This window comes from Manihot esculenta, chromosome 7 (genome assembly GCF_001659605.2).
Source record: "Manihot esculenta cultivar AM560-2 chromosome 7, M.esculenta_v8, whole genome shotgun sequence".
Classification (NCBI taxonomy): Eukaryota; Viridiplantae; Streptophyta; class Magnoliopsida; order Malpighiales; family Euphorbiaceae; genus Manihot; species Manihot esculenta.
In genome coordinates, this window is record NC_035167.2 from 1,147,832 (window position 1) to 1,159,450 (window position 11,619).

At 31.7% G+C, this 11,619-nt stretch overlaps 3 protein-coding genes across 5 annotated transcripts in view; 1 reads left to right on the top strand and 2 right to left on the bottom strand.

The window, feature by feature from the left end:
- Positions 1–1,864, top strand: part of LOC110618667 (putative disease resistance protein RGA4) — a 54,724-nt gene extending 52,860 nt beyond the window's left edge. Inside the window, exon 6 of one of the 2 annotated variants that reach the window (XM_043958363.1) lies at positions 1,591–1,864. The gene's annotated coding sequence lies outside the window, so the exon portion shown is untranslated. The remainder of the gene's footprint in view (positions 1–1,590) is intronic. The other variant, XM_043958365.1, reaches the window with a different exon arrangement.
- Positions 1,865–4,391: 2,527 nt separating this feature from the next.
- On the bottom strand, positions 4,392–5,371 carry LOC122724056 (phenylacetaldehyde reductase-like). Its single transcript, XM_043958413.1, has 3 exons — positions 5,075–5,371; positions 4,805–4,988; positions 4,392–4,714 (listed from the first exon to the last, which is right to left on the bottom strand). The coding sequence occupies exons 1-3, from the start codon at positions 5,202–5,204 to the stop codon at positions 4,570–4,572; spliced, it is 459 nt and encodes a 152-aa protein (XP_043814348.1). The 5' UTR covers positions 5,205–5,371; the 3' UTR covers positions 4,392–4,569.
- Positions 5,372–5,377: 6 nt separating this feature from the next.
- On the bottom strand, positions 5,378–10,655 carry LOC110629801 (phenylacetaldehyde reductase). 2 transcript variants are annotated; one of them, XM_043958395.1, is made up of 8 exons: positions 10,485–10,655; positions 9,914–10,083; positions 9,133–9,324; positions 8,686–8,848; positions 7,626–7,812; positions 7,446–7,533; positions 5,681–5,847; positions 5,378–5,567 (listed from the first exon to the last, which is right to left on the bottom strand). In XM_043958395.1, the coding sequence occupies exons 1-8, from the start codon at positions 10,600–10,602 to the stop codon at positions 5,558–5,560; spliced, it is 1,095 nt and encodes a 364-aa protein (XP_043814330.1). In that variant the 5' UTR covers positions 10,603–10,655; the 3' UTR covers positions 5,378–5,557. The 2 variants fall into 2 exon arrangements, with proteins under 2 accessions (XP_043814330.1, XP_043814331.1); XM_043958396.1 differs by lacking the exons at positions 5,378–5,567; positions 5,681–5,847 and adding an exon at positions 5,982–7,152 and having other exon boundaries at positions 10,485–10,654.
- Positions 10,656–11,619: the final 964 nt, after the last annotated feature.

Here is an 11,619-nt window from a genome sequence, read left to right on the forward strand (position 1 = left end):
GCTGCAATTTGTTTCTAATATTGGGCTTTCATTTCTCACATCCTAAATATTAAAGTTGATAACCAAAGAGTTCAAAGGGAGGGCCGCTATGTACTGGATGATGAAGCTTCGGTAAGTTGGTCCATTTTCTCTCCAATGCAAATTGTACTTACATGAGAAGATCTTCACTCTATGATTCTTTTACACAGATCAATGAAGGATAATTTTTGAAGTGCTGGATGTGTTTCTTCCAAAATGAGCAATGTATTACTTTTGAGTTCGTAAGTATCCTTTTGTCATTATTTCTTTACAATCAAGATCAATATACAGAGTACCAATTTTTTCTATTATTTTTCTTTTTTATAATTGAGAATTTATTTGCTTTATGATAAAATTTTAACCTCGTTTTCCCACATATACAGGCTCATCAAGCTAGAGGAATCATTTATTTGTTTTTTACGCACCTGAAATTCTAATAAATTGGTAAGTGGGAAACAAATTCAAAGAGATTTTAATTGCATTGGCAGGTCATTCTTCTAACCATCATTTTTATTTATTTTTTAATGTAATTCTGCCTTCATTCTTTTCATGGATATAACTGATTAATTTTGACTCTATGTGCAGAAGTTAGTAGAGGACGTGGCAAAGATGTTATTGCTGCAATTACTTCCATTAATCTTCTAAATTAGGATGAAAATTGATTGTGCTGAAGGTGATTGTCATATGTCAATTTCTCTTCACATGCACCATTCCTTTGTAAATTAAATCAGCAGCATATCTTAATTATTTGGTATTTATTCAAGTTTTTTCAATGTCAAATGCAGAGGTGGAGAAAACCATTTATTCTGAAAACAAAATGTGATTTCTGGGTAAACATCAAAACCCAATAGTCTTACCTTTGTTTACTCTGAAGTTCTTCACAAAAAAAGAAAAAGCAAAGCATTCACCTTGTTAAAACCTTACTTATTTAAGGAGATTTCTGGGTGCAAATGTTCTTGGCGAGGGGATATGCATTTTGAATAATTTTAACTGGACTTTCATCTCCCATCAATGGCTCATCAAGTATGAGTTATCATTGGGATGCTGTTGAAATCATGGGAAGTGGTGAAGCAATGCAAAGGCTTGCCGAAATCATGCATTGGCAGGTCATGCTTCTATCCACCTCATTATTATTGTTATTATTATTAGCTGTGTAATTCTGCATCCCTTTTAATTTCACGGATTTAAAGCTTAATTTGATTCCTTGTGCAGAAGTTAGTGGAACACATTAGATGCCACAACTACATGCCATGGAGAAATTCCTTGATTCGCTTGGCTTGGCATAATTCGCCTTGAAAGAACTGCTATTAATGTGTGTGGCCTTCCGTAGAAGAATTTTCAATTATTGGATGAAATCCCCCTAGTTATTGCTTGTAAAGCAAATCTGTGATTTAATAACGAATCTGGCTTGAAACAAATGCTAAATCAATAGTGTGAAAATCCTCCATCTAGCAATTATCTTCATAACTTACACCTGCGGCGAAGATGATGGAGATTCACTAAGCTACGCAGGTTGTGACCTTGACATCCCGGAATAAAAACTCAACGGGTTAAGTTTCCTGTCTGTCACAGTTCAGAAAACAAGATACAGAGTAATCTTGCTGAGCGGGAAGCAGAAATGAAGCTGAATGATGGGAGTTTTGCACACTTCTTCGAATGACTTGTTGCAGGCCTGCGTATTTCAGGATCTAAATTCTCACTGGAGACCTCTGTTTTGATCATCCAACATGCAATGCGCAGACTCATCTGTGCTGATTTTTTGTTTCTAATTTCTCTGATTTTAAGTAGTTTTGCTATTATGCTAATCTTTTGTTCATTCAATGCAAATAACATTATTTTCCCTTTTTTTTTTTTCCTGAGAAATCAGTTTTTGTATAAATTGTGTTGCCAGAATATGTAAGAGCACTGAATTTTAGATGAATTTTATGAGAGTATATCACAAGAACCAGAAATCAAATCAGATAGAGCATTAAATGGATTGGCTATGAATTCTGAATATACTTTGAAAAGACTGAATTAAATCTGAATCGGTGGATTACTCATTTTCTTTTTCTTGCATCTTGTTCTTTTTCTTGCGTCTTATTATTTGGAATGAGACCTGAAATCAAATAAAAGAAAAAGAAGAAAAAAAAAACTTCCTCAGAAACCAAAAAAAACTTCTTTCTTAGCTCTTCAAACTTACTTGCAATACAGCAGCTTGATCTCTAAATTCTTCTCTGCTTCTCTTAGAAAACGAAATTTCACTTTAATGTGCTTAATTATTCTATGTTAAACAGAATTATTTGCAATGGTAATGGATGATTTATTATCATACCATATAACAGTAGACTCACATTGCTTAATTCTTAAATTCTTTAGTAGCTTCCTAAGCCAAATTGGATGATTTATAGCACTAATAGCTGAAATATATATTCAGCCTAAACAGTAGATTAAGCTACCACATCTTGCTTCCTTTAATTCCAAGAGAAAAGAAAAAAACAAAGCTTAGTGCTCTTTAAATCATCAACACTTCCAGCCAATCACTATCCACATAACCTTCAAGTTTGACAACTTTTCCTCTTTGCCTCAACAGTCTCTTACCCGCAATAAAATACAATTGACTAGGAAAATGCATAAATTTAGATAATAAGCTTGTTGAATACATTAAATCAAGTCTAAAAGCAGTCAAATATAGCAACTACCAATCAAACTTTTGTACAGTGAAACATCTGCTAGTTCAGCTCTATGATCCTTGCTAAGTTTCTCATTCACAATAAAAGGAACAACCACAAACTTGTACTTATCCAAATTAATTTTTTTTCAGCATTTCAAGAGCATATTTCCTTTGAGACACAAAGATACCATCAGCACCTTATTCAATTTCAAGCCCAAGAAAATAAGTCAAAATTTTCAAATCTGATTTTTCAAACTCAGATTGCATTCTCAGCTTAAAATTATCCAATAACTAAGAATTTCTACTACTCACTAACATATCATCAATAAGCTGAGATTCATCTCCAACATTGTTCACATACAAGGTTAGCTTATTTTCACTCCTCCTGGATCCATTTTGGATCAGATGTGAGTCAATCCTTGCATACCAAGCTCTTAGAGCTTGTTTCAGGCAATAAAGTGTCTTCTTAACCTTGTACACTTTGTCTTCTTAGCCCTCTACTTTAAATCCTTCAGACTGCTGCACATAAATCTCCTCATTTAGCAAATTATTCAAGATTGCAAATTTGCCATCCAAGTGAAACACTTGCCATCCATTTTAGATTGCTAAAGACAACAACAATCTAATAGTGTCAATCTAATAGTGTCATGCTAGCAACTGGAGCAAAAGTATCTCCATAAGCAACCCCTTGATTGCTGAGCATAACCTTTCATAACAAGTATGGCTTTGTACTTGAAGATAGAGCCATCAGAATTTACTTTAATTTTGTAAACCCACTTCACACCAATTGCATTTTTACCTTTGATTTGGAAGTCAAATCTTAAGTTTCATTCTTCTCAATTACTGCGATTTCTTCTTTTATAGCATGCTATCATTCTTTAGTTTGAGAAGCTTCTTCTCAATTGCATTTTTACCCTTTGATTTGCCAGTACTTCGGGCTCAAATATGATAAAATTACTTTTACATTTTGTTTTTGGAGGAATCTAAAAATTAATGGAAATAAGTATTTTTTTTCTTATTAAGTCTAAATAATTTTAATATTTTTTTTTCAAATAAGTCTGCAATTTTTTTACTAAAAGGTGTATAATTTTTGAACGCAAGATATAATTTTTAGTTTTTTTTTTTTTTTTGAAAAAGGTCATTTTTAGTTAAAATAATATTAAAAAATATTATTATTTTAATTAAAAATAATATTTATTATTAAAAATTAGTATTATAATATGAAAGAACCTAATTAGTTTGTAAAACTGCTGGCTTATTTTATAAAAAAAATGGTAATTATAAAAAATTAATTAGTGATTTGATATTTTTTTAATTAAAATTTTATAATTTAATTTGTCAGATATGTAATTTTATAAAATGAGATTTTTTATTTAATATTTTTAATAAAGATTGACGTGGCATTTAAAAAATAATTAAAAATTTCTATATTTTGGTTTTATTAATATATTATTCTTATTATTTTTAATAAAAATTTTCAATTGAAAATTTAGGGTAAATAAATTTCAATTCTAAAATTAAATCAAATAGAAATTATATGAAATTTAATTCAACTTTACTATTTAAGTTATATTAAAATTATAAATTACTGAGAGTTAATTGACGTATATTATTTTTTATGACGAAAGAAAAAGAAGAATTAAGCTTAAGAAAAAGAAAATAGTAAGAGTATTAAATCACAAGAATCTCTTAACAAACTGGACTTCCTGCACATAGAAAATTTTATAAAAGTAGAAAATTTTTCTATGTATATTAAATTCAACACAATCCGTACATTTTCCAATCGGTTACATTTTAACAAACTGGACTTCCTGCACATAGAAAATCCTTGTGGAAATCAAAAAGAACATAACAGATTTCATTATCTGCATTACTTCTGCTTCAAAATAACATAAGATTCAGACACCAAGAAAGCCCTTGTCTTTCAGACATTCAATGGTGTCCACAACACTCACCTCCAACGGAATGAAGTTGATGCCTAAACTCTTAGCTTTCTCCTTTGAAACCTCATATTTTAATGCAAAAGCCTTCTCATCTTCACATCTGCTAACCAAGAAGAACATCATGTACAATAATTTCTACAATGGTCAAATCCTGTATCCCTCAAAAAAAAAAGGAAAGAAAAAAATATACTTTTCAGGAAGTTGCAGAGCAGGGTATTGTTCATGAACGATCTTTAAGAACTCGGAGAAATGTACAACTCTTCCGACTAAACAATATCTGCCATTAGCAGAAGCTTGTTCAAAAGCTTGAATATGTGCAGATGCAACATCTCTAACATCTACAAATCTGTAAATTTCATTAGGAAATGTTTCTCCTGCATGAAAGGAACCCACAATTCACAAAGAATGGACATGTTAGAGATCATTACATTTAAAGACAGAACACCGAGAAATAGTTTACCATTTATGTAGTTTAGAATAACCTCCACAGTGACATTTAGAGTTGGCTGTAAGAAAGGACCAATTACAAATCCTGGATGTATTGTGACAATGTCAATTCCACTTTCTTCTGCAAATTTCGAGGCAGCCATCTCAGCTATGGTTTTTGCATACAGATACCAATGCTAGAAAACCCAGAAAAATTAATTAAAACCCATAAAAAGTGTAATGCTAGCTATTGAAACAAGGTTCTGATAGTGACCAATGTGAATCTAGAGCTTGCAGAAGCTGTGGTAGTTTGAATTTCAGGCAAACATATTCTCACCTTTATTGACTCAATAGGTAGGATCTGAAAACCAAGTCTCATCAATTACCACATCAGGTATCAGAGGCTTTCCGTCGAACATAACTGATGCCATTGAAGATGTTATGATCACTCTCTTGAGAGAAGGGACTTTTGTACATGATCTGAGAACGTTTAGAGTTCCCTTCACTGCAGGATCAATCAGTTCTGCCTGAAAAATATTGGCCAACACTGAATCAATGGGTTGTGACAAACCCATAGTACTAAAAAGACACGCACTTATAACCGCAATAAAAGAGAGAAATTCGACTATAAGGTCTACACCTGTGGATCATTTGTACAAAAGAGTGGACAAGCTGTGTGAAATACACCTTCACATCCATCAATGGCAGAATCAAAAGATCCATCTTCCAGTAAATTTGCTTTGAACAAGAAGAGTCTCTCTTTAGCTCCATCAAGTGCAAATAGGTGTTCAGTTTGCTTTGGATCATCTATTCAACAGATGTATAATCAGACTCCTTAATGGGCAAGTTGGAAACTAACCAGTGGTGAAAACTTGATTTTAACTCACTGATTTGGGGTGATAAGATTAAAAAAACAAAACCCAGAACTCAAATTTTGAAGATTTTAATCAGAAACAGAAATATCATCCTGACTTTATCACGTTGATATCAAAAGAAACAAAACAGAATAAATAAGAAGGAGATGGATACTAACTTAGATCAAGAACAGTGGCTTTCACTGTATATCCATGATGGAGCAAGAACTTGACCAGCCATGATGCTATGTAACCTGACCCTCCTGTTACACATACTACTTTTCCTTCTCTATTCATTCTCTTCTTCTCTCATTAACTAATGTGCAACTCCATTTTCTTGTACAGCTCAAAGATTTACTAAAATGAAAATCTTATATGAACCGACGGTAATAATTTGGTCAACTATCATTGTTGTAGAATTATGATGAAGTTGTTAGATTGGTCCACAAACAAACATGTCAGATGATGTTGATTCTGTTTGTCATATAGTCATCTAGATTATATAATAGACAATGCAATTTTTTTAATTATTCATTTTTCTGTTTGCTTCCCTGGAAATATAGACAAAAGCACAGAATATGAACTTGAAGAATTTGATAAGAGAAGATGCTCTACAAGCTGTGAGATTGGATCATCCCAAAAAGCTTGCTGCCCCTGTTAAGCTCAAATCTTTGAGTTTATCATAATAAATAGTTTCATTTTGAGTTTTTATTACTATTAATGTGTTTATCCCTCGTTATCATATTTATCTCTTGACTAAATGGATAAATTAATATAAAAGCAAAATGCCTTTTAACAAATTTTTTTGTCCATCAATTAACAGATTTTCCTGTTACACAGTCACTCATCTTTACTCATCACCTATTCACCTTTCTCCTCTACAAATGTAAATCATCTCTATCATGGTTAGCAATTAATTCCTCTAAAAATGCCATTTTCATTCTCAATCAAATCTTCATTTCCTTTAAAAATCTCAATTTCCTCTTTAAATGTCAATCCTCTCCTATAATTCCAAATCTAATTACATCCTCTTCACCAACAATCAGTTAGTTCTCATCCTCATCGCTTGATATCTCCATCTATGAGATTATGGTTCTCAAGCCACCATTGCACGTTACTCTCCCAATGGCAAGTGGATCACCTCTACTGATGTCTCTAATACTATCAAAATTTGGAAGGCTTATAACTATCATTTCTTGAATCATTGCTCGTTACTCTCCCAATGGCGAGTGGATCGCCTCTGCTGATGTCTCTAATACTATAAAAAAATAATTGTTATGAGTTTAATCAACAATTGGAAATTTGTCAAAGGTTTAAAGAAGCCTTTTGCCTAGTATAAATTAATATTGTTTCCAGCTGCAGGTACATCAGCCCTGGTGCTTACTTCCTAAACATGAAGGCCTCAACTGAACATGAAGGCCTCTACTGTGGCCAGCAACAATTACTAAATAAAATAAGTTGCAGGTTTCTGACTAGCATGTAAAATAATCCAAGTCAAAAGCTAACTAAGTTCTTCTCCTTCAAGCTTTCAACAGTGTCCTTCAAACTTACGTCGAGAGGAGTAAACTTGATGCCTAGATTCTCCGCTCTCTTTTTGGATACTTGATATTTCGTCGAGGGTGGCTTGTCATCTGCGCATCTGCAATCGATAAAAATGGATACAAGCTCATCTCTGTCCGTTATGTAGAGAATGGGTAAAATGGAATGATGTATGTTATCTAAGAAACTTACTCTTTAGGAATCTTGAGTTCAGGGAAAAGTTTGTGCAAAATCTCCAGAGTCTCAGAAGAGTGTACAACTGACCCAACTAAACAATATCTTCCAGAAGCTGAAGAATTCTCAAAGGCATAAATGTGTGCATTGGCAACATCTCTGACATCAACCCATCTGAATGTTGTATTTGGATATTTTTCTGCTCCTGCATCAAAACATCTCAACTGCTTGCATCACAAATAATTGCTTGCAAAATATATATAAAGTAATAATTAGGCACTAACATTCTGACAGAATTAAGGAATCTCGGGGATTGGTTATAGTTTTCTTTTTTAAGAACAGTAAAACATGTTGAATTCTTAGTTTTCAAGCAATTTTCAATTGCAAAATTACTATTTGGTCTTTAATATGAAAAAACTCATTAGTTAATCTTTCAGTTTTGAAAAATATATTAAAATATTTCTTATATTTTAAAATTTCTACTAATTAGTTCTTTTGTTAATTTTGGCTACTAAATATTGCAAAAAAGTCTAAAATGCCTTCAATAAGAAAGAACTAATTAATAGGTTTTTTATAAAACCGAAGAACCCCCAAATCACATGAACTAAATAGTAAAACACTTAAATGCTAAAACTAACAGAAGCACTAATTAGTAGATTTAAAATGTTAGGAATGTTTTAATGTATTTTTCAAAATTGAAGATCTAATTAATAAGTTTTTTCATAATATAGAGACTCATTAGTAAATTTCTCTTTTCACTTTTCTGGCTTATTCTAATATCTTTCTTATGTTTGACCTCAACTATTTTGTGATTGAGACTCAATACGTTGAGCTGAGTGTCTAATATGTTTTTCCTTCTTGTTGTGTTTAACTCAAGCTTCTATCAAGTCATTAGGATTGAGCCATTGTGGATTTTGTGCCAAAAGCATAGTAGGCCTGGAAATTCTCACAGGAATTTGCATTTGATTAAATATTAGCCAAACATAAAGATTATACAGGGATGAAACCTTTGAAAAACCTGGCAGTATAAATTTATAAAACATTTCAAGCAAGGAGAAGAAAATAGATGAAAAATTACCATTTATAAGTTTCAGAACAGACTCTGAGCTAGTATTAAGTGTTGGCTGTAAGAGAGGACCAATCACCAATCCTGGATTTATTGTAACCATGTCTATTCCATTCTCTTTTGTAAACTTCCAAGCAGCTTCTTCTGCTAAGGTTTTTGAAAGCATGTACCATAACTGACAAGAAACAAGACAATTTGTTGAACATATACCGACAATGGTTTCTGGTCTGCATGCTACAATGCATAAAACATGCAACACAACCAAGCCAAAGAAAAGTGAAAGGAAAAATGAGAGAATTTTTACATATTTTCAGAACAAAAAATTATAGGACAGAGGTTCCACAGTTCGTGTAACAAGATTTGCTAACTGATATTGCATAAACATCATTTCGGGCAGCATTAACTGAAAAAGCTTTTAGAAATATGCTGTTGTAATAAGAAGTCAGTGCTTCTATATACCTTTGATTTCTCACAAAAATCAGGATCCGAAAACCATGTCTCATCAATTATTACATCAGGAGCAAGAGGTTTCCCATTGAATGCAACTGCTGCCATGGATGATGTTATGACCACTCTTTTGATAGAAGGAACTTTAGTACATGATCTAAGAACGTTAAGTGTTCCCTTCAATGCAGGATCAATAAGTTCTGCCTGAAGAGGGAAAAAGGAAAAACATCAATGAGAGTATTAAGATTCCTTTATGACATTGGGAAAAAATAACATCAAAACAACATGACCAAAATGCTGGCTCTTGCAAAGTCAAAAGTGCAAAGGTCACTGGTGTTTGGATTTTGGCAAAAATGCCAAATTTGCCTCCAATTATCATTAAAGTGTGAGCTTAACAAGCCTGAATAAGCTCATAGTTTAAAATCTTGACAAGGTGATGACCTTATTTGGCATTTTAGTAATAGTTCAGGGTAAATTTGGACCGAAAAAATGAAATTTGGTATTTTCAGCCCTGTTGTATACTTAAGGGGAAATTTTGGTCTTTTAGCCTTTAGACTTTAGACCCCTCATAAATGCAAAGTTTGGTGCAGGATTGAACATATTCCAACACCAGCAAATGTTAAAAAAAAACAAGAAGGTGCTCGGGTTCGAATAAACTCATTGGTTTATCTCTTGAATATATCTGCAAGTATTTAAGGGATTCCATTTTGGTTACTACTTGAAAATTGAAACTTTTGACAACATCACATATTAAAAAACTCTAAAACTAATTCACAACTAAGAGGAGATTTACCTGGGGATCAGTTGCAGATAAATAAAATGGAGATGCTGTATGGAAAACACATTCACATCCCTCAACCACAGGATCAAAAGACCCTTCATCCATTAAATCTGCTTTGAATAATTGCAGTCTTTCTTTAGCTCCATCAAGTACAAGCAAGTGTTCAGTTTTCCTTGCATCATCTGAGCCATATGTCAACAGAATATTTTATTTCAATAATCATGGCTAAGCTACCCAGATCAAATAATTTTAAAGTTTATCTTAGTCAACCACCTGTTTAGGTCATGATCTCAAATTAGGCTATTTACTGACACATCAAGTTCAAATTAAAGAAATCGCAGAAACCCAACAACTTTAATGATCACAAATGATCGGAAAATTAAAAAGAAATTCAGTACGCAAGAGCAAAAGTGAATAAACGAAGCCAAAGATCAAGTTATCTGCTTCACAGACAGCCAAGAATATAATTTGATCAGAATATATGTTAAAATTTTAAGATTAAAATGTCACCTAAAAGCAAGATAAGAAACAGAAATGGAATCAAGGATTAAAGCTTTATTTAGTGTTACGAGATATTACTGACTTGGCTCTCGAACTGAAGCTTTGACTGTGTAGCCTCGTTGAAGCAAGAACTTCACCAGCCATGAAGCTATGTATCCAGATGCTCCACTCACGCTCACCACTTTCCCTTCCCCACTCATTCTCTGTGTCTCTCTGTGGCTTGAATGTTTATGTCTCCGTGAATGTGCGTTCACTATTTGGCCAATTGTCCTTTACAAAAGAGGCAAGCTCTGCAGAGCTAGCCTGAGATCGACTGGGCCGAAAATTAGTGGGCTTTACTGTTTCTTGGGTACAGGGACTAAAACTGTTCTGGGTATGGTAGCCTTCGGCGGCAGCAGAGAACAGCCCAACGGATAAATTTTATAGCTGTTTTTTTTAATAATAAAATCTAAATCACACATAATTAAATAAAAATATTTTTTTATCAAGGTTTGAATTAAATAAAATTAAAGTATAGAAATTAAATGAAATTAATCAAACAACTCAACCCTTAATTAAAAAATTAATTAACTAACCACTTTTTAATCTTCACATTGCATCATTACTTCCTTATCCGTACGTGAAACACAACGGTAGGTGAAAATATTTTTTAAATAGATAAATTATTTTTATATCCAATTAAAATATACATTTTTTTTATTTTTAAAATTTTACAGTTTAGTTTTTTACTATATTTCTGTCAAATTAAAAGTTATTTCATTAAAATAATATTTTATTTTTATAAAATTAATAAACTAAACTATTTATTTTTTAGAAATTTTGGAACATAAATATTAATTTAATATAATTTAATAATTAAATAGTATTATATACTTAAGAGTATTTTAATTATTTTAAAAATAATTAATATTTTTTATTAATCAATTAACCGCTTTTAAATTAATGGAAGTTTGCTGATGTTGAAGTCAAACACAATGAATAAATAACTGTACGTGATAAACAATGGTAGGTAAAAAACATTTTTCAAATGAATAAATTACTTTTTTATTATATTAATACAGTTTAATTTGTGTATTTTGGTCCTGTTAGGCTTTCATAAAAAAAAATGTTTGATAAAATTAAAATATGAAAATTAAACTATTTATTTTAAAAAAAATATAAATATTAATTTTAATATAATTTAATAATTAAATAATAATTTTTATTTAAGAGTATTT